Source organism: Agelaius tricolor, unplaced genomic scaffold (assembly GCF_023055355.1).
Source record: "Agelaius tricolor isolate 1412-34295 unplaced genomic scaffold, bAgeTri1.0.p SCAF_5, whole genome shotgun sequence".
NCBI classification, from domain to species: domain Eukaryota; kingdom Metazoa; phylum Chordata; class Aves; order Passeriformes; family Icteridae; genus Agelaius; species Agelaius tricolor.
The window spans coordinates 49,182,770-49,205,923 of record NW_027269265.1 but is presented as its reverse complement, the minus strand read 5'-3'; the positions used below and the strand labels follow the sequence as shown (position 1 = coordinate 49,205,923).

Genomic DNA, 23,154 nt, shown 5'->3' with positions numbered 1-23,154 from the left:
CAGAATACAAAATTTTAGGTGTGAAGACCAAAGCATTTGTCCATTTCCCCCCAGCACACAGCTGCCCAGTGGGACAGATTTATGTTAACTGCAGCAATCCACAAGTGGATCCTGAGCTCAGCAGAGAGAGGACTTGTGAGAATCAGCTGCTAAACCTCACTTTCTCAGCACACCTTCCTTGTGTGTCAGGCTGTGTCTGCCCACCAGGGTGAGTACAGACAGATTTGCGTCTTTTGCTGCACAAACATGATCAAAACATTAATTCTACTTGGACAATTTGAGATCTCAAAGGCTGAGCATCAAACTTGTCAAGGCTCACCCCACGGTACTGGCTGTTAAAGTCATCATAAATGCTAAACCAAGAGACAAGTGGAGTTAAATACTTCATAATAATATGATCAAAAAAACAAGAATACAGAAATGGCATCAAAATAATTTTATTTAATTTGTGTTGTTACAGTAGAATTGTTTATCTAGTTTTTTTCAAATACCAAACATCTTATTTCACTATTTGGCTGAGGGAGGTAAATTTATTCATAGGCATAATTTTTAGTATTTTTCCCCCACAAGGATCTCTTAAATCTTGGGGGTTTTTTCTGATAATGTACAGATGAGCTGTTGTGGAAACAAGCACTGTATTGAGATAATTTGGATTATAAAAAGAACAATAATATGTTAAAGTTATTCTGGTCTTGATGGAATTTAATTTCTTAAGCACGTAGCCTTAGAAGTTTTTGGTGTTATAACTCTGAAATCATTTGAACTGTTGAAATAGCTCAGCTGAAGTCTGTGTACTTGTACTGAGTGATGTGTTGACATTTCTATCTCATTATAAAATATTGCTACTCAGGATTTTGGGATTCTACTTTAATACTTAAAAACATGTGATGAAATTGTTCATATGAAATGGAACCCGTAATTAGTGGAACTCAAAGTATGGTACCATATTGAAAAGTGCTCATGTAGACTGAAATTAACTGGAGGCAGATATTTTCAGAATTGCAGAAATTTACCCTCTTGGACCAGGCTGGCATACTTCAAGGCTACCTTCAGCAGCACTGTATGGCTGGCAGCTCAGATCATATAAAAAATTTATTCTCTGCCATTTTGCTGTACATAACCTCTGAGCTTGTGATCTCTACTGCTTCCTGGTGCAATTTAGGTCTAGAATGTAAGCAGTTAGTTTGGTGGTTTTTTGGCATTGGAAGACTTGGTGTCAAGTGTGGGGATCCCAAAATGATAATATGGTTTTATGGTTGTAAGAGTCAAAGTGTTAAGATTTCCTAGGGACAAAAATAGAAAACCAAGATGATTTGTCTTTATTGTAACTTTAGAAAACTGTATTCTTTTCTACAGTATATTGCCTGTAGAGATATTAGAACAAAATTATTTGGTTTTGTTTGTTTGGTTTGTTTTTTTTTTTGAGGACGTGCAAAGGGAGAGGCTTTTTTATGTTTCAGGATTTTACCCTCAGTGCTGCTTAAGGCAGAACTAGGAAACAGTGTTACAAACCTAAAGTTTGAATTAGGAATGTCAGTCTGTACTGATGAAGTAGAAATTCAAGTCACTTACAAGCTTGTCAAAACAGGTCTCTTTTAAATATTCAGCTCTAGTGGTCCTATATTGCTTATATATTTTTGTTTTTATTTGAGGTTGCTTTAGGAAAAATTAAGATGATCCTAAAGGTGTGTGGTTTTCTGGTGTGCTTTTGGAAATGTGAGAGACTTATGCTATGTATTAACTATGTAGTTTTTTTTTATTTAGATAATGAATCTTAATTGTTTAGGAATTTTAGTAGGAGGTGCATTTGATAGAAGTTGGATATGAGGAGCCATGATGTTTTGAGTCATTCACTGAATTCACGCTACAATGATTCATGCTGCAGATTGACCAACTTAGAGCCAGTACAGCACAGTAATGAAAAATTTTTAATTAAGTTTTTGGAAGAGAAAAATGGGTAAAATACAGTCACTTTATACAGTACCTTATCCTGTGTTCTTGTCCTTTCAAGCAGTGCAGGATTCAAAAGCACTGTGAATTTATGCAACTTGGAAATCCCTTTTTTAGGCTATCAGTTCTTAGCGGTGAAATAGAAAACTGAGGTGACATTGTCCCCTTTAAAAGGGTAAAACAGCCATGGAATTTCTTTGATCTTAACATTAGTCCTTTACCTGAAATACTTTCATTCCTTTTTTCATGCTTTTGTTTGAGATCTTGAATCAGTTTATCTTGATTCATTGCATGTAAGCTAAGCTGATTTAAGTAGCAATGAAATCAGTTTAATGTGTTTGATTAGTTGATTTAGGTTAAATAATTTTAAAAGTGAGTGAAGTGAATATGTCACCACTAAGAAACCTGTTTGTAGGAATGTTGGAAGCTACCATTTTTTGAGGCAGAAGGACCTTTCTGATATGTTTAGTGGTGTGATGATTCTGCAGTGATACCCTGAAAGGTAATTAACAAAAGGAACTTCTTTTCACAGAAGTGATGTTAAGATTTTAAGGGGGCAATATTTTTGTTTTGCAGTCCATTTTTCTAGTATCTGAAAGCTGAAGTGAAATATTGTTTCAAATACTTCACTACTTCTAGGATTCCTTCTTTTTTTGTGCTTACAGTGCAGCTGTGCTTCATTCTTTTTCCTCGACAGCGAGTAAATCAGATATTTACTTAGGCATGGTTACTTGCATCTAAGTTTACAGGAGATCATTCTATGGCTTACAGTTTTTATGGTACAAAAATTGATTCTATACTTTACATCTATTTTAGAAGCTGTTGAAATCAGACGTTAGTTCTCCTGGAACTCACTTCCTAATATTGATTCACCCTACTTTGCCTGACATATTAAGTAATTTTTAAGACTTTATTTATGTTTTTTCTTACTGGTTTTCATCTGTCACCATTTAAAGGGAAATGTTCTATATTTCTATGTTGCATTTCAAAAAGATAAGTAATACACTTTCAGTGCATATTTTTTCAAGTACAGTATTTGCATTACATTTTCTGCTTGAGAATTTCTATGAATCAAATTATTTTTCTTCCTTGACTATACTAAATGTGCATGATTTGACATGGAGACAGGATCCTTAATCAGACTGCAGAAGAAACAAGGAGAAAAGACAGTAAAGGAAAAAGAGGGGAGTAAACAGTAGTACCTTCCTACATTTCTGGATGCTGTGTGACATGTTTGCTCCAAACAGACATATGCTGGTTTGTGCCTGTCCTATTCCATTGGTTTTCTCCAGTCAGACCCAGTGGTCTCCAGTCAGACCAGTAATCATCTCCAAAACAGCTTCTGTTCACTGCTGCTGACAGCCTGCTCTTAGTGTTGCTGTCAAGACAAGCAGTCGCTTTCCTGAAGGAATTACTTGTGTTTTCCCACTTCCTTCTTTGACAGGATTTTATTCTTTGACTGCAGCATGAGTTGGATTTTACTGATATGTACTTTGTGGAGCGTGCAGCATAAAACTTGTGCTGTATTGGCAATATGTATAGTTTTGTGGATGTATTGCAGTGGTGGGAGTTAATTAGCTCAGAGGTATTTTCCAACCTAAATGGTGTAGTGATTCTAACAAGAGCCCTCTTAGATTTTTGAATACAGGTGTTTTCATGTGGACTGACTCTGATTGTTTAATGGCATACATCAGTGTTTATTTTAGATCATGTTAGCCATTCCTATTTCCATTAGCTGAAATATTTAGCAATTTCCATGTCTGTTTCATAATAATTCCATCTTGCTGGAAAAAACAAGGCCCACCAGCCTCTAAATATGAATAATACAATTTCTGAGAGTTATGTTAATACTGTGAAATACATATTGTCCCAAATGCAGTTAGTCATGATTTTGCTTGTTACATCTGCCTATTATATCTTCATCATTTTTTCCTTTTTATGTTTTTGTTCCCTCTATAAAGCTATGTTAAACCAATCACTCTACAATTAACCTAGATCAAGCAGTCTCTGCTAACTTAGCAGTATTTCAAAATTTCATTTTCAAAATTTTCATGACTAACTTTTATTTGAACTCTAAATCATAGCCAAACTTCTCTTCCTAATCATGCTTATAAAACTGGCTGTAATTCTCTCCTCATTTCAGTGACTTTTTAAAAGCTTCCCTTTCAATGTTAGTACTGCAAGGGAATAAAAGGTTAATTCTCAGCTGGCTGCTAGCAGTGGTTACCTGTACATCCAGGTCACTTAATTTCTCACTGTTCAGCAACATCCAATACCCAACTGAATATTTTATTTAGTCTGAACAGACTGATCTTAAAAGGAAAGCAATGCCACTCTACAATAACTAGGAACATAATGAGCCCCTTATTTTCAAGTATGTATATTTATTTTTATGGCATGTGAGTGTTTGAATCTCAGGAGCACAATGCAATTGTATTGAAGTTTTCTTTTTTCCTTGCACCAAATGTTTAATTGTTCACAACTACGTGGGCCACCTTTTTAAGCAAAATGCCTGACAAATTTTTTCATATGCACATTTAGGAAAAACAAATCCAGTCCTTTCTCCCACCCACACCCTCTGGTGAGAACTTATTATTTATAACACAGAAGAATACCTTTTGTGCTAAAAACTTGACTTTACTGAATTTGAGGAAATGTAACATAATTAGAATTTTTATGGCTTTCTCTTTTTTTTCATCACTTATTGCTCCCATAAAATAGAAGAATGAAGAGTTACTAAATTCAAAGCTGTAATATCCTGTAATTGTAATAACATTTTGTAGCTAAGGAATATTATACCAGGTTTTCCTTCTAAAACTTTCTCTATTATCATCGTATCTCTGTGGTATGTATCAAGTGACACATAGCAAGCTGAAACACATTCTTGGGAGATTTTACTAAAAAAAAAAGAAAAATCACATCTTTCTAATTTTGACAAAGAAAACAGTTAATGTTGTTGACTTATATGTGCCTATGGAGAAACAGCTCTGTTAATGAGGAATTAAGATGGGAATAATACAGATGAGTTTCAAATACTTTTAGGAAACTACTCTTTATTATTGTAATTACATTGACCATGTTATGTCTTAAAAAAAAGTCTTTTTAGATGAAATAAAAATCCAGTGTTTTTAGTGAGTGTTTAGTATAATTTTTCAGAAGACCTACTGCTCCTCAATTTAAAATCAGAATTTACTATTATTATCAGTGGTTTTTTTACTATTTACTATTATTATTATTACTACTATTTACTATTATTATCACTGGTTTTTGTCAAAGCCTCACTCTTCTGGATGGTCCTGCTGCTTCAGGCTAAGTATTTTTAGTTTTTTCTTTAGGCAGGGCTTTGGAGAGGTCTGTTGAGATTTGATGTTTTCCAGGCAAATAAGGATTAACCCAATGGGGATACCATCATGGCTATGGACTTGAATAGTTTCTCAGGAAAATGCAATTCTCTTACAAAGACTGCATCAATATTCCTGTGTTTTGGTATTTCAGGAGTCAATATTTATCCACACCAGATTTTATGCTGGTTTCTACTTCTGATGGCGATAGACACAGCATGCTAAAGGTGCAGGAGCTCATTTCCAAAGAAAACCTCTGTTGCAGTGCCCTTGCAAGACAATCCTGTTCTTTTCTATCTTTTTCTGCTTTTTGCAGACTTGCAAATTTCCTTAATATATTTGAGTTCCTTATTTTCTCTTGCAATTCTTACAACCCTTCTTGATTTCCCACATTTTAGTTTGTACCAACTGAAAATCTCCAATTTTTTTTCCATGTGTTTGTATTAATTGACAGTAACACTTCAGCAGTATCATTCAGGTTCTGGAGCACCTTTTCATATGAGCTTCTGCTTTCTGACTTGTTTTTAAGAGAAATATTGAACTGTGTCACTTAGTTCAAAGGAAGACTTCCATTATAGTCAGAGTTACTTTCTAAAATTCTGGTGCTGGTGATAGAGCTGACTGCAGGAAGGTTTCCAATCCAGGGTGAAGCTTCAAAAGAAACTGACTGTCTCAGTTAAAGCACCAAAATCATTTGTTAACACAGAAAGATGGAATGGTATACTGAGGATAATGAAAACCTTCCAAACACTCTACAGAATTACTTAATATTTTGGTATAATAAACCAGGGCAAAGAGGTAGAGGATATTTTAAGAAGCTTCCCAAGTGAAAAAGAAAACCAAATATATTAGCTATCCCTGTCTAGATAGTGAGTGAACTCTAATGAAGGCATTATGTGCTTCAGGAATGTTGGATTTTCTCTCAAAATTTATCTTGTGTTCTGATTAGACAGTCAAATGCTTCCTGCTGATTTATTTTGTTTATTTTTTGCTTCCCTTAAACTTAAATTTCAGACCTTTGTAGGATGGGCTGTGAACCCTTCAGAGAGCAAACTTAATGTTGCAACAAAAATACTCGTGGGTGCATAAATCAGTTGATGGTGGGCTGTTGCAGGTGAGAGGGGAAGGAGCTTGTGCAAGACACAGACTGTTGAAAACTGCTCTGCTGGGACCTGGGAGAGTGACTTTTTTTTTTTTTTTCATTGTTTTGGTCCAGATTTGGGATCTCTGCAGAGCTAGTGTTTGATGAGTCGCAGGTGACATTATTTCTAATGGTGCCTTTACCAAGATTACTTACAGATTTCTGTGCGTGTGAATGCAGAAGGCTCTAGACATAATGGGATGATAAAGAAAGTGAATGTTCAGCAGGGTGAAGTGGGAGAGTGTCTTTGCAGTTCATTGTAGGCTGGACAGTAAGAATAAGCATCAAGAAAAATGTCTGATACTTCAAAGAGGAGCTGTGCAAGGCCTCTCTGTAGGGTATTTGTGGGGAATTCTTAGATCATTGAAATCTATCCATTTGCTTGGCTTTACAAGAGAGAAAGCTGTTATCACTTTTTTTTTTAAACCAGTGTAATAACATGAGGAAAAACCTGCATTTAGTGTTACCTTGTCAGTGTGATCTCTTTGTGTCTGAATGTGCCCTGTTCAGTTCTGAGCAGCTTTAAACCAGTGGGAATTTCAGTCTCACAGTTGATTGTCTCCAAGTGACACAATGCTTGAAATAAGTATGGATTACAAAGAACACTTCACCTACCCTGGAGGAAAATTACAGTTTTTCAGTTTAAGGAGGGAGGAGGGTTTATGGTGTTCTGCATGTTCCCATTCATAAGCCTTACAGAGATGTAAATTTCTGTCTGATACATAACACACTGAAGAAGAGTCTAAGTCAAATACAAATTACAAATTTGTACAATGTAATTTGTGAAATACAAATTACCAGCTCATTAGTATGAGCTAATAAAATTTCCTGTGATAAATTCAGTGATGAAATGTTTCCTTTTGGATAGCAGGGAAACAAAACATTGTTACCCTGTTTGTCATGGATGTGCCTCACACTTATCACATCTTATCCCTAGTGCCACATCTTGCTCAAATGACAGTGCTAAGCATCAGGAGCAATAAATCTGTTAGGAGCACAGAAAAACCAGTACAACATTTCTATTACTACAGAGGGGTACTGGGATTCCAAACAAACTTAGCTTGAAGAAAAAAAATAATTTATCTGCCCAAAACTACCATTTGAAGAGACTGTTTATTTGTCAATACAAATACATTTCAAACATTAGAAACAAGGTGTCCTGGATAATCCTAGACTGCATGGTGCCTGTAAGGAATCCTTTCACTATGGGACTGGCATGTTAGCTGCTCTGGATTCCTGTGTTGTAGGGAATGGGGCAGGATCATGGAGCTGCAGCAGTTGGAGTCAAAGACACTGCTTCAGCTTGTCAAGAGTTCAAATTTCACAGCTTTCATTTGAGAGATGGATTTGTCATCACAGCTGTTCTATCTGTTATTGGACCCTCAGGTCCCATATTGATATTGCTTTGCTTATCCAATACCGTGACAATATTTCTGATAAAATGAATTGGTTTTTGGAAGAAATGCAACTTTCCTGGGCTCAGTGAAATGATAGATTGTTTAATAAAATAAATAAGTGCTTCTGGTGTATTTCATGACCTTTATTTGTTGAATCTCTCTTTATCGCTTGAGATCTCTCTTTATCTCTTTTTTTCCTAATTTCAGATTTTCTGAATATTTATCAAAAAGCCACAAACATTTTACTTTAAAATTAGGACTGATTGCTCTATTTAGTCTTTATGGGCAAGAATTCCTCTGTTCTTTTTCTGTAGCAGCAATCTTTTTCACTTTTTAATAGTTTTCCATTTTTATCCGCTTGTCTAGGAGTTCTGTCTAAACACAAATTCACAGCATTAGTCAAACTGTAAACAGCTATGCATATAGTTAGCTATGGTATGATGAAAATATCCCTTGAAGACTGTGAGGATACTTCTGCCACTAAAATTGAGTATATTTGTAATTGCATGTAGGTGCCTGTAATATTTCTGCTTGCATAAGGGTACAGAAAGAAATATTAATTAATACAATAATTTCATGTAGCCAGGATAGCTCTTTTGATATTAAATTATTCATGGAGCAAGAGGTGTAACTACAGCTATAGAAAAACTGCAGTAAAATAAAAATCAACCAAAGGAAAGAATAGGACCAGAAGAAATCCTCATTTAAAAAACCTTAGACTAAATATGCCACTAATTTTGGAGAGTAAGAGTGCATACCACTAGAACGAAGAGCTGTGATGGCTCTGACATCTCGTGGATTATCTCTTGTCTTGAGCCAAATGCAGTTTAATTGGCTGAGTTACAAGAAATTTGGTGGAATTTAGAGAATTTCTAGGAATTTATAGTTTCCCTGACCTTAAAATTTGTACATTCATGAGTCAGTCTTAGCGGGTTAGTGATTAAAAGGTTAATGCCCAAAGTGCTGGCACTTAATACAGATAAAATATTCAGGCACCTGTGAAAGGAAGATACCAAATTGCTCATACACAATTATTAACAAAATGGTGCCTTTTCAGTTTCAGAAGACTTTTAAATATTATTTGTGTCTCAATAACAAAAGTGGTAGTAACTTTAAAGTTTAGGAAAATATTTTTGTATCTGGATACCAGCTATACTGCTGCTGGATGAGTACTTTTTGTTCTTTTTTTTTCTTTATAGTCTTGTGAAACATGGGGATATGTGCTTGGATGCAGATGAATGTCCATGCTCATGGAAAGGAAAGGAATATTTTCCAGGTGACAAAGTAATTTCTGCCTGCCATACGTGGTAAGTGGGGATCTATTTAAGTGAGTTCATTTTATTTGTGTATTTGTAGGTTGATTATTTTTCCTTCACGTGTTTTGATCATAAATTTCACAGCAGATTATCTACTTTGACTTCATATTTACATTTCTTCAGAGTTATTAAAACTGGTTCAGGTTTTGTTGTTTCGAAGTGCTTTATATAACAAAATAATGGTGATTTGGCATCTTTTTAGTCTTTAAAAGTCTTGATTTAGAGGTTTTTTTTGTTTGCTTATTTTTTTCAAGATCATGGCTAGAATTCCTAAAGTACAGGTAAAATCCCTTAAATGTTATACCTGAGTGACATTTTGGAAAGCTTTTTACTTATTCTTTTTCACATTTAGCACTGAATCTGAGCTGTCTGGAGACCAGAACGTAGCTCTGTGTCCTTAACTCTGCATCCACTACTGTGTTAAACTAAGGGGAGTACTGAGCAACATCATGTACTGAGCAAAGAAACGGACAGATTGGTCACTGATTTTGTGTGTGTGGATAACTGATAATCAGTGTTCAGAGGGAGAATTCCAGTAGGAAAGGGTTGATAGGATGATTTAAACACACGCCGACACAGATTCCTTTTTCTTCTGCTATCCAGTGTTGTAAATGCAGCACATACCCTGCCAGGTTTCCTCAAGCACTCGCAGTAGGATGTGCTTTACTGCCATTTTAATAAGCTTTACAGGAGTGTGAAAATAAACCCCACCTACCTGATGCTGAACCAAGCTCGTTTCATGGTAATCTCTGCCTGTGTTGCTCTCTGGCCAAGGCTGAATGTTGCAGGCTGGCACTCAGCAGTGCTGTTTGTCTTACCAGAGCCTCAGGAAAACCAGCTGTACTGCCAAGCACCATGATGCTGTGGTGTAGAGGTGTAGCCTCCAGGTTCCCAGCAGAGCAGCTCCCTCTTCTTGTGCCCTCCTTGTAGCTTATCAGGAGCATTTAATTGGTGTCTCCTGCTGCTCCTGGCCAGCACAGCTCAGGGTAGCCCAGCCCAGGGAAGGCTCATCCCATCAGCACCAGGCTCTGCCTTGTCTGGATGTCGTGCCCCCTCCAGCCTTGTGCTGACTGCCTTCCTCTGCCTCTCGTCAGGTCCTCAGTAGCTGCTCTAGAAGAGATTTGTAGCCCTTTGGTGGACTGGTGAAGCGACTTACAAGGCATCTCCACTGGGCAGGCAGGTAAAGCGACCCGGGTTGTTCACCCCTTGTTTCCAAAGGCCTCTCCATTTGGACCTGGTGTGGGATTGCTTGCATCAGAGAGAATTAATTTATCCCAACTAACCTGTATGAGACTTCACCAAAGGCAGCAGCAATGCAGGCAGAAAGACACTGGATATTTAGCCTTATCTTTTTTTTTTTTCCTTTCCCTGAGGCCAGGCTCATTAATTCATGCAAACCCTTAATGCTCTCATGGCTTTTGTAGTCTTCCATGCCCAGAAGCAGAGATGGATTAAGTGATAATGGCTTTTAGGCAACTAGTTGTTCACAAATAGAGGGGAGCCTGCAAGAAGCTCTGCATGATACAAAGCATATAAAATCTGTGTCTGATGTGTTAAGGGAAAGGTGCAAAGCATGAGAGTGCTTCTGTGCAAACAAACACACTTAGGCACTCATGGAAGTAATCATATAGTGGGGTTGGTGCATTGAATTAGTGTGGTTTTATAATAAATATCTTACTTATACTTGGTGTAGTGTTAGCAGTATAAGTATTGATTTATTGAGCAGTAACATGACAAAGTAACTTCATAAGTTGGCAAAACTACCTGTGAACTGACAGGAACTTTCAACCCAAGCTCTGGGGTCTGACTGACCTGTGGCTCTAGGTTTCCCAAGTTTTGTTTTCAGTGCAAGTACCTGAAATATTTAGCAATATTCTAATGTTGAGGCTATCAGGGCAACTTTTTGATGGGATGCTGTGCCAGGTAAGATGGGCTTGTGCAAGTAGATGTGCTGGTCTGCTGTCATCATGCTGAGACCATTGAGCAACTCCTGGTCACTCTCTGTGGGCTGCTGAATTGGGTCTCCTGTATTCTTTAACAAATACTTCTTGGAAAAATGCTGTATAAAAAGCTACTTGAAGTTTAGAAGATTCTGATAGCTCAGTTTTTTCAACTAGGGCTCTCTAGATTCTGATAACTAAATGTTAGTTCACTTAGTATGAAACATGCCTGGTGTAGAGGACTTGAAAGACATTGTGTACCTCTTAATCCCTTCCTTCTGATTATAAATGTGTTCCTGAAAAAAAAGAAAAGGATCTCCCAAGGCTTTACATGCTAAGCCATGTTTCTGCACATTGGAGACCCTTAAGGCATCAGCATATGGAGGTTTGGATAGGCCATGAGTGAAACTAAAACCTAATGTCTCAGGAGAATGTGAGAAGCAGCATTTAGTTTTCCAGTCCAAACATAATTTCTTCTGTTTGCCTCTCTCCACCAGCTTGATGAGGTTCCTTCCTTTGCTGCTGTTCTGAAGTGACTGCAGTTAGCAAGTCCTGCTGCTATTTCCTTGTGTTTTGCTACAGAAAACACTTCTCACATGTATTTTTAACTTATTTTAGCCATCTGCTTAGTGTATTGATACATGTTGAGATGCAAAATGCAAGCAGTGGACCAAATCAGTGATGGGATAAGCAGAGTCTTGGAAAACTGGAACAGTGGCTCCATGTAGGTGCAAGTGAATTGCTAAGGAAACTGGAGGAAATCTGATGCTACCAGTAGCTGGAGCTGCCTAGATTTTCTAGATATTTGCTGCCCTTCTGGAAAAAGTGGTGTACTGGCACTGTGATAGAAATACGGAGGAAAAGTAACACTGACAAAAATTTACACTGAGAGAAAACTTCATATTTCCTGCTATATGAGATGTCAAATGCTAGAGATTTATCCAGTATTTCTGTAAGTAATGTTAAGACTTTAGTTGTAAAATGTTCAGCACTCATTTATGAGGAAATTAAAAATAGGTTTTTTAAAAGTAAACTTAGGCATGTACCAAACTTATATCACATGCTGTGTTTAGTTTAATCTACATTTATAAAGATATATACTAAAGCTATGCCAAGGCACCAGCTTTGCTGTCTTTATCAAGAAAAATTTAAGTGTCTGGGTCATTTGGGAGCACAGAAATGATATTGTAATGATTGCTCATGGATGCAGGAAATGAAATTCTATCCGTTATTTATAAAACTCTTATCTCTGAAAATGTTATTTAGATTGCAAGAGGGTGATTCAGAAAGAGGCATAATGTTTCAAAGCCCCCTATTATGCAAAAAGAATCCACTTCTTCTCTTATGCTGCAAAGGGAATTCAGCAAGGTCTGAACAGTCATTCTGTAGATGTGTGCTGAAAACCCTTTGATGTTTAAGGTGGCCATAGACATAACTTGAACTGTTCTAGAAGCTCCTAAATTCTTAGGCTACTGTTTGGGTGTGATGACATCTGGAAAAAGAGCAAGTCCAACAACATGGTTCTTTTAAGGAACTTAAGCACCAAAATAGCGCTACTGAAATGTTTCCTTGGTAATTCTGTGAAATTCTCATTCAAGCAGAGGATGCATGGAGACTCAAGTAACAGGACATGCTACTTTTTGACTCTAAGATTCAGCTTGTACAGAAAAAAATGTTTGGTGAGAAGCTGAAAAAGAAGGCTCTCTCCTTGTGGCATGTTATTGGTGTGCACTAGAGAATAAATTGTATCACATTGCACTGGGTTTTCTTGATTGTATTTTTTGGGGGTTTTGAGACTTGTTGTAGTGCCTGTAGGTTCTGGAGCCTTTAAACTGTCATGGAAGAAGAAATTTAGATGGTATGAGTTCAATATGTACGTTTTTTCCCCAGAGAATTAATTGACGTGCTTCTAGCCAACATTTCAAAATGCTTCTGTCCCCGCTCCTCACGCTTGCACAGCTTTTGTTTCTTTGCTTCTCAGTGCAATAGCTGTAATCACTTGTCTGGGCTTGCAGCTGATATTCCCATAATTGGTGGTGCATTTTTCAGTGTTTGCCAGCATGGATCCTTCCAGTGCACCTTCCAGCCTTGCCCATCCATGTGCACGGCGTATGGGGACCGGCACTACCGCACCTTCGATGGCCTCACCTTCGACTTTGTTGGAACTTGTAAGGTTTACCTGGTTAAGGTGAGACTTTTGTGTGAAACCTCCCTAAAACTGGGTTTAAAACTGCTTGTTAAAATAATTGTGCTTACTTCCTCTCTATGCATTTTATTGAGTCCTACATCCTGGTTTTTTTTTCATTTTTGGCATTGTTTAGACTTTGGATCATACAGAACATAAACGTACTCTGAGGTTTCTGCTAATTGAACTATGTAACAATACGCATATTTATATTAGCATATTTAAAAATTGACTTTTTTTTTTTCTTCAGGGTGCTTCTTCAACCAGTCTTTCTGTCATTATAGAGAATGTTGACTGCTTTAGTACTGGAATCATTTGCAGGAAAAATGTTTTCATTAATGTTGGAAAATCTCTTTTAGTGTTTGACGATGAAACTGGGAATCCAGTAAGTTTTATTTCCTACTGCTGATCAAAAAGCAGCATATGTACTTCTCTGGGTGTTTCTTCCTTTCATAGCCAAAAACTTACTGTGCCACTTCAGTAGCAGAGGTGTAAATATCTTTACAGTCAATGCTGATCACATTCCTGGATTGTTCAATGGAAACCTTAAACAAAATCTTGTCTGTATTTGACAAAAACGTGAGAGGAGGTAATTGTAGCTCTTTTGTTTAGACTTAATTCCTGTTTAATATCTTAGGAGAAATACAAGAGTTTTGAAGTGTGAGTTTTGCTATTAATTCTACTAGAACTAAGAGCTTACTCTGGTCTGGAATGTTTAGGAGGAATATTTTTATACAGGTAAATAATCCCAACAAATTGCAGCCCCTTTGGAGTGTATCCTCCACAGCCTGAATTTTATTTTTTTTTTGGCCAATCTGCAAACTCTATTCTGTAAACATTTAGTATTTCAGTATATTAGTAATTATAGTATTAATAGTACAATTTACAGTTTATAGACTGACTATAGAAAGGCAGTTTGAGATATTGTGCGGTTAAACCAGACATTTTAGTCCATGCTACAAAGAAGTTGCAATCTGATTGTTAGTGGATTGAGAGAAGAATGCTGTAAACAAGATTGTGATCTAGGGACATATTTGGACAATTCCTTATTTCCAGAAGCTGCTTCATGCATCATTTTTACCTATCCATATTCAAAAAAAGCATATGACTGTGATAGAATTACTTATAACTAAGTGAAAATCATCCTTAGGAGCCTTAAGACTACTCATCTACCTCCCAGATGAATCATTAACATTCTAATCTTTAGCCATTATCCATCCTATACATTTGATATAAAATCAACTTTTAAAATTGGAAAATCATAAAAATACAATACAGCTCACATTCAAAATTCAGGCCCCTTTTACTTAAGTTTTTTTCTCCTCGGTGGCCTTTTGTCTGTTTTTGGATGTGTCAGAGAACCATGTTGTTAATTTTATTTAGGTACTTTGTTTCTTGTCAAGTGAATATTTTATGAAGATGTTATTTCCATTATAAGTTCCCTTGCTTTATTTTGAACAGAGCTTATCTAGTTACATAGATGGCCTACAAAAAATGCAGTTATGGAAAGCTGGATTTTTCACTGTTGTTCATTTTCCTGATGAACATATCACCGTTCTTTGGGATCAGAGGACAACAGTTCACGTGCAGATGGGGCATCAGTGGCAGGTAGGTGGAAGGCAACACTCTTGTTGCTATTTCTTTGAGGTGTTCATGTAAATCTTGTTAAATAAGACATAATTATTCAGAGAATAGACTCTCAGAAATAAATCAAAGAAGCATTCAGCTACCTTGTCAATGAAAATATTCATTCTCATTTATCTGTTTTTTAGTTACTCTTTTCTGTATAACTTCTGTAACTACACAGACAAATATCTTAGGGGCAAAGTTCTCTTTCAATATTCATTCCTTACATGAATGAAGCAGATGTTATTTTGCCAAGGCTTAAAAATACACATAACTGGCTAACAGCTCCCTTTTCTGAACAAAAAGGTCATCTCCGTTTTTAAAAGCTTGGGGATTCATAACTGAAACTGCATAATAATGACATTGCCAAAATAAAATGTCCTCCATAGCTTTGTTACTGAATTCTTTTGACTGAAAAGCTGAGTTCTTTTGACTGAAATTTAGCTGAAAAAGGATCAAAATATTACAAATTTAGAACTAAACAGCTGAAGATGCAAGTTTTGAAAATGCTTATGACTGACAGCATTTCCTCTTGTGAAAATTTGGTTTTATAAATATGTATGTATGTGTATATAATTTTTTTCTCAGAGAGAATTGACTGGATTGTGTGGAAATTTTGATTTGAAGACAGTAAATGAACTGAGGACTCCAGATAATTTTGAATTAACAAACTCACAAGAGTTTGGAAACAGTTGGACAGCTGTAGAGGTACATGGCAAAAGAGAATGTGTTTACTAGTATATTTTGCTAGTAGATTTTTTTCCTGTTATATCATAAAATTAATTTTGAATTAAATCAGAAGTTAATTCCTGAAAGAACCAGTCAGGCAGCAATACAAATGATAATATCAGTGGTTTTTAAAGATGTCTTAATCTGTTAAAGAAAAGAATTACCTTTTTTTGCTGCAGAGTGTTTAGAGAGTAAAGAAAAATGTTGTAACAATATTTTGAATGTTTTTTATTACATTTGAACAATAAAGTAGTGGGATTTCTGTATAATGGTAGAATGTTGAGTTCGCTTTAGAGTGTGTTGACAGTTTAACTGATGTTTCCATAGCTGGGAAACATTTTACTGTGCAGCCACTGCAATGGAAAGAAAAAATTCTCTGTGCCTCTCTGGTACCTCTGATGAGACCCATAAGTATGTGTGTGTTTTTCTGCTGCTTTCAGTGGAATGTTTCTTCAAATGGTGTTATTTTCCATCTCTTCTTCATTAGCATTAGCTTTTAACTCTATATCTTAATCCTGCTTTAGTTTCATAAATGATGCATTTGTTTCACATTTTGCATCTTTCTAAAAAAATAAAAAGCACAAAAATATGCTTTGCAAGTTCAAAATACAAAGTGGTTATGAAAAATTACTCACCTTCATTTTGCTTCCCGGTTTAGTGTGTTGACAGCTCTGACATTCGAAATCCATGCAGTTTGAACCCCCTTAGAGAGCCATTTGCCAAGAAGGAATGTGGGATACTGCTCAGTGAAGCATTTGAAGCTTGCCACCCAGTGGTGAGTTGTAGTCCTGTATATAAACAAGTGACATTGAACATAGCACCAGAGAAATGTTACTCTTCAACGTGAAGCTCTTTGTTATTAATGAAGAAAAAAATTCACCTGATTTGGGGTATTTTCTTTTTAATCACAAGCATTATTCGTGTAGGCATAACCACTTGCTTGCTTTTCATGAAATGTGTTACATGGCATGCACGTTTTTCATGCATATATAAATAAATGTATTGAATGGGCAGTGTCAGATGGGAAAAACTCATTTCTGGAAAACTTACTCAAATGTAGATCCGTGTAGAATGTGTAACATTTCAGTAAGCAAATTAACGTTGACAGTTCTCTTTGAAATTTTGTCACTTAAGACTTGAAGATACTGTAAGGGAAAATGACAAATTCTTGTGTGAAATTGCCTGATAATATGAAGAGAATATTAACTCCTTGCACATCAAGAAGAGCTTTCCATCGACTTTGGTTTCTTACATTTTATGTGTATCTGACTTCCTTAAAATGTCTGAGTTTTACTGATTTGTGGTCAGTTTAGTCTTTTATTTCATAAGGTTTTTCACAGTTTATTAGGGCTTAGATATTACAGAACACTATGAAACACAAGCCCACATCAGTATCTTAACGTGCCTGTTCTTCATGGGTCGGTGATTTAATTGTGTTGCTAAGTGCTGGACAAGATTTTATGGTGTGTCCCTGTGAACATTTTTTCTCACGTTCCAGGAAGCATTGAGAGTGAAATCTTTAATACTTCCAAGTTGGATATATTGCCTTTTGGAAGAGCCACAGCTTTGTGCCGAGGTGTTGCTTGGCAGTTCCTGTAGGAGTGTTTTTGATGAGCAATATTTTCATTTCCAGATTGACGTCACCTGGTTTTACTCCAACTGCTTGACAGACACTTGTGGCTGTAACCAAGGTGGTGACTGTGAGTGTTTCTGTACAAGTGTCTCAGCCTATGCCCATCAGTGCTGCCAGCACGGAGTTGCTGTGGACTGGAGGTCTCCCAGGGTGTGCCGTAAGTTTGTTTAACCAGCACTACCAAGGGCTGCCCCTGCCCTGCATTCGTGGCAGCCAGACCCAAAAAATCAGTCACAACAGCTGACCTGGGGCCATGAATTGAATCTAAGCCTCACTGGTGCCTCTCACTCCAGGTTCATTCTGGTCTAGCTGGGTTATGTGCTTTTTCTGTGTTTGTGAGTGATACTTTTCTACTTTTAATCCCTTTGTCCTTTGATGTCAAAGGAGAGAACGTGGGAAATCTATATTAGGGTACAGCATGCATCCCTCAAACCAAAGGTGCAAAGTTCACAGTTCAAGTGATTTCCATATTCAGGAGAACTTCACTTCTTAATAAGATCTGGTAAACATACATGCCTTATTAGAGCCCACAGAGCAAGTGTGAAATATAAAGGTCTTCTGAAGAAAAACAAGTAAGCTTTTAAGCTGGGCAGAGTCATTAGCTTAGGATTCCTCTCCAACAACTCTTAAAACTTAACAAAAAAAATCGGAGTCCCTTTTCTCTAACACCTAGTGGAAATGCCTAACAGGAGGCTGCCATTTCCCCAAAGATGGGATAAAAGAAGGGGAGATGCAAAGAATGAAAGGAAACAAGCGTTTTTCTGGCTTTGCAGTTGTACAGAGAGAGTGTGCAGCAGGCTCAGGGTCACGCAGCAAGCTGGCCTCAGAGTGAGGGGGTTAGTCTTAACTTTGGATGGAGAAGGTGTGATTTAATGTGAAGCTCAGTCATAGCCACTAGAGGTCACAGAAAGACAGCTGTAGGTATGTAAGCTTGGGGAAGCAATGCTTTCTTTTCATCTGTGTAGTTTAAATTAGTATTTTATCTAAATATTTGGCAATAACTTTTTAATAGGTGTTTGTGTACGATCTAATTTGGCCAAGCATTTGGCTCACATCTTAATCGTAAAGGGGAGTAGAAAACTTACTTTATGTTTATCTATGGAATGCCTGTAACTGCATTTTTTTCTTTTTTTTAGCTTATGATTGTGAATATTTCAACAAAGGTAAGTTCTAAAGGAAGTGACAAAATATCAATAGAATCTGGGGTTTTTTTTAGTTTAAGTTTTAGCATCTTTGTATAAAAACAATTGTATTACTGAAAACATTTGTGAATGTTATGTTGTTCAACTAGCCAAGATTCTGTTTTGCTGCTTTATTTTGGTTTTTCAAAGGCTTTTAATTTCATAATTCCTGGACCTCTCCCGAGAACGTGTGCCTAACTAATTTTTTTTGCAGTGATGGATGATGATTAAACAATTAAATCATGAAGTAATTAATGGAACATCAAGTGCAAAGTGCCAGTGGCACTACTTGTTTAAGATGCAGTGCAGTTCAAAGCTGAAAAGAGCCCGGTGGGTTGTTAAATCACTCACAGACTCCTATGCAGCCTCCAGAGGGAGGTAGTGTTAATCTATGGCAACTTTTTTGTCCCCAGAGGGGAACAACTCTCCTTTTAGGTCTGTCTGACCCAGCCTGGAGTTCCTGAGTGACCAGCATTGCTGCTGCATTGGGGTGGCTGTCAGAGAGGGGTGCAAACCTTGGGGAAGGTGCTGGACCATACCTTGAACCTGCAGTGGGTGCTCTAGTGCTGTGTTAGCCCTGCAACCCATATTCAGGCTATTTCCCAATCACCCTGCTTGTGTCTGCGCAGTCAGATGTGACACACAAAGCAGCCTGGTGTGAGGAAGGGTCAGGGCTCCTGCTGTTTATGCTGTAACTCTTTATCAAGCTCATGTAGAAGCCTGCCTATCCACATGACACAGAGTATCTTGGTCTTCTGATCAATATTGCAGCAGCTCACTCCTGGAAAGGTCTCAGAAAAGGGACCAAGTTAAATTAGGACAGACTTATGCAGTGCTAGGCCCAAAAAATATGGCCAAGAAGTGTGCCTTTTCTCATACACTGGCTCCTGAAAAGATTTTGAGTGGAGTCAAATCACTAATGCATGGGAATTTTATCTAAATCACCATTTAAAGACTTTCAATTATTTTAAATTAAGAATAGTTGATTATAAGAGGTGATTGAAGGTTTTAAGTTTTCTTTTTGGTTATTTTTTTATAAAAGAAATACAGTCTGATAATAGACAATGTTAGTGCAGATAGACTGCAGATGCAGTGCCTCTAAGATCTGTGGTGAAGGTGAAGCTAGATGATCACACATACTTTTAAGGTGTGTTATTACCTTTATTTGTTACTTAATTCTCACTGACGGAAAGTAGTGGAATGAGTGGAGATTTGTGCATGTGACCAGCCTTGAAATAAACATGGTTATTTATACTTCTTTCTTTGTGTTTTTGTACTCTTTGCTAATCCAGTTCATCAGTATTCAACGTAGAATGTTTCAGAGCTGTCAGTGGACAAAAAAAAATCATCTCCATGCTGAATATTTTCTTGTCTACATAACTTAGAGTAGGATGACCCAGAACTACTTTGTTTTGGAGACAGGAAGATTAGGAAGTTGTCTTAGACCAGAAAGAAGTTTTCTCCATGTAACTTTGTATGAATCCAGAGTGAGAAAATTCTAGTCCTACAAGAAGCAGAGGCCTTTGGTCAAGGGAAATCCTCAGCTGGTGACTGTGGTCCCTCAACTTTTGAGTGGGCCTGAGACGGGATACTTAAACATATGTATCCAGAGCAGTGCATGTTTTAAGTAGTAATTTAAAACGCGTTTTTCAACTCCCTGCACTGAAGGTAAAGAGATCTTTGTACATGTTTAGGTGGGCATGGACCTGTGTCCTAACTGGCTACCTTTTCATGCCATTAGAATTTAAAGCTCTACTTGTAATGCAGCATCCTTAGATTTCAAAACTCTTAATAAATTTTAAGATTTTGGAGAACCAGAGTATGAAGGCAAGCTGCAAATTGCAGTCCAAAATTGTAACCTGTTGGAGCAGATTTTAAGAGTCAATGCTATTAATTTCCCAGCTGATAGCTGCAGTTATCTCAGATGTAGGCTTGCCATTTTACCATGTGGGTAAAATAGTAATGAGGTGAACTGCTCAGGTGAGGCATAAAATGCCTACTTTTAACAGGGAACCTAACAAAAATATTTTCAAACATTTAAAAATAAACTCTAAACTGTATTTCTCTAATAAAGTGTGATCTAAATGAGAAGGTGTGGCATTTTAAGGTTTAAAAATAAATTTGCGTATTTTTGGCTTTTTTAACTTATAGATAAAACATGACCATTCTTTGCTTATGATGCTGATTTCTTCCTGTCTTACTTCACAAGTAAGACTTCACTGTTCAAGGAGTTTTTTGATGCTTGTTGACAACAAAATTTTATTCTCTGCAATATGCTTTATGCTTTGGACATTAATACAATAGGTTTTAAAAAGTAGTAAGAAGTGTATAATCAGTTCAACCATACAAATAAATAGTTTGAAAGGGACTAATAACCAAGGGACCAGCTAACTTTGAAACCAAAGCATATGAGAGGGACAAAAAGGAGAAGCTGATGATGAGTCTTGAAAATTGAAAGTAGGTATTCTTGATAGCTTTCAGAACATGTATTTTCTAAAAAAGGTTTGTTTTGGTTTTCTTTCAAGTTTAGTGCATGGCACCTAGATCTGTTTGCAGAGTGGTGAGATGTGTTTTTCTTCATGTGCTCTGCCCTAAAGCTTAGAGCTCAGGTGTTTGGGACACTTGACATGAAAAATAATTGGTTTTCTCCTCCACAGCACTGGGAAAAGGCCCTTACAAACTGGTCAGCTTTTTGGATGGAAGATTTGTAATAGCAGCAAACTTGGTGGATGGTGTTGTTTTCCCTGTGAAAGAAGATGATGTTGTTCCTGGGCATGTAGTGAGCTTCATGCTGACTTCAGGACTTTATAAACCCAAAGCACATGGTAAAGTCATAATAACCTAGCTTCTTAAGTAAGACAGAGCAGACTCTGCCCTTGTGTTTAAGAATAAACCTGAGTTAAAAATTTCTTGCTTTATCAATCAGTTGAATGTGCACTTTAATGTCTGCTAAGATTTTTGTTGGTGGATTTTAGATTGTAGCTTTGTAAGCAGTTGAAAAGCAGCTGCCTCCCCACACCCCAGCCTTCAGAAGCACCAAACTGGTATTGCTGCCCAGTAATCTGTGTGCTGCTCCCTTTACCTCTCCTCTGGTGGAAGTGGGAAAGAATGGGAGAGAAATGTCGTAAGGAAAGTGCTCCCCACCTCCCTTGCTCTGCCACCATCACTCATTGTCTGCCCACACACACAGGGATGCCCTTTGGCACTGACTGAGCTCTGTAAGGGTGAGTGCTGCCAATCTGTCTCCTTTGGGTCCCAACTTCAGTTTCCCCTGAAGGAAACTTCCTTCTTCATCAGATGAAAGGTGTGTTGCACACCTTCATATACATGCAGAAAGCCTACAAGAGTGTATCTAGCATTTGTGACATTAATTAAATGCTGAAGTTGTCTGCATGCACAGCTTTAATGCCCACAGAGCACTAGGGTATCAATGGCTTTACTGACCCTAATGAGTCCCCTAATGAGCTCTTTGGGTAACCTGAAGGTGGCTTTGTGTCACTTAAAAAATTATAAGTGTTTGATTACTATTACTGCTGTCTGTAGAACTTACACAGGAGCTCATGTAACGGAATAGCTGGGAATAGATTTCTTTTATTAGTCATAGTTTTGAGGTACTTGTACATTGTGTTCAATTTATGTTTGGAAAGGGAAGGTCAGTCCTACTGTTCTGTTCCCCTGTAAAAATCTCTCTTGGAATTTAACCCGGCAAATAGAGTTTGTGCCTTATGGTCCAGTTTGAGCAAATGTAATTTCATCATTTGGTCACAAGGAATTTGCACAATCAATATGCTGTATCATTATAGGACATTCATGCCTCTTTGGTACCTCAGCAAAATGCATGTCTTACCAGTTTCAGGCATTCCTGGACAATGGAGAGTTAGGGACATTAATGCACTGATTGGCTGTACAGCAGGTGTTAAAAATCACCCTGACTTTGTTACTTAACAAAGAGCTGCTTGCTACAGACAATTCATAAAAAGACATTGACTAGTACTGCTAGGTTTTTCTGATTATCTGAAGCTTTTGTGCTCAGAGAACAAGGTGGTCTTCCAGAAGTGTTATGCTAGAATGTGATAATATATCCTTTTAATAGAGGTCATTTGTTTTCTAAGCTTTTTTTTTAAGAAATGCTAGCCAGTCCTGGAGGGTTAGTTGATTTTACAGTAGATTAATGGTTGTTTTCAGGAGACTAGCAAAGTTTACAGCAAAATAGAATGAAGTAATTCTGTGAGCAACAGATGCCTGTAACAGGCTCAAGACCCGATGCCCTGCCATTGGCTGTGCAGAGGCTGCTTGAAATCCGAAGTACTGCAGGGTAAGGTATCATGAGGGAACATTTGCCAGAAAAAAGACTTTGCTGTACTGTTCTTAAAGGGAGAGCTAGAGAGCTGAATGCAAAATACGGTTTTCTAATTTATTTTTAATGAAAGGCTGAGCTTTTAAGCTGTCAATTCCTGATGGCAAATGTTACTTTTAAATCTAGTTAGATGGAGTTAAAGTTTTTATTAAACAAATGGCTTAGTAAAGACTGTAAATTAAGTTCTGCTTGACTGCAGGGCTATATTCCTTTATCCTGGTGTGGGCAATGTCTCAATCTCTTTGTATTCCTGTTGGAATCTGTAGAGTATTTAGAAAACTTAATAATCATCACAATCTAGCACTCTGAAATCCATACATAGTGCATTTTCTTACAAGATTCAGGCTGTTTTCACTGA

The 23,154-nt window shown here is 37.2% G+C and overlaps 1 protein-coding gene across 1 annotated transcript in view; it reads left to right on the top strand.

Moving 5' to 3' along the window:
• OTOG (otogelin) overlaps positions 1–23,154 on the top strand; it is a 93,289-nt gene that overhangs the window by 33,367 nt on the left and 36,768 nt on the right. Inside the window, exons 23-32 of the mRNA XM_071427853.1 lie at positions 55–208; positions 9,029–9,136; positions 13,135–13,273; positions 13,521–13,655; positions 14,732–14,878; positions 15,485–15,604; positions 16,284–16,400; positions 17,259–17,415; positions 18,395–18,421; positions 21,097–21,264. Of these exons, the coding sequence (XP_071283954.1) occupies positions 55–208; positions 9,029–9,136; positions 13,135–13,273; positions 13,521–13,655; positions 14,732–14,878; positions 15,485–15,604; positions 16,284–16,400; positions 17,259–17,415; positions 18,395–18,421; positions 21,097–21,264 (1,272 nt within the window). The remainder of the gene's footprint in view (positions 1–54; positions 209–9,028; positions 9,137–13,134; positions 13,274–13,520; positions 13,656–14,731; positions 14,879–15,484; positions 15,605–16,283; positions 16,401–17,258; positions 17,416–18,394; positions 18,422–21,096; positions 21,265–23,154) is intronic.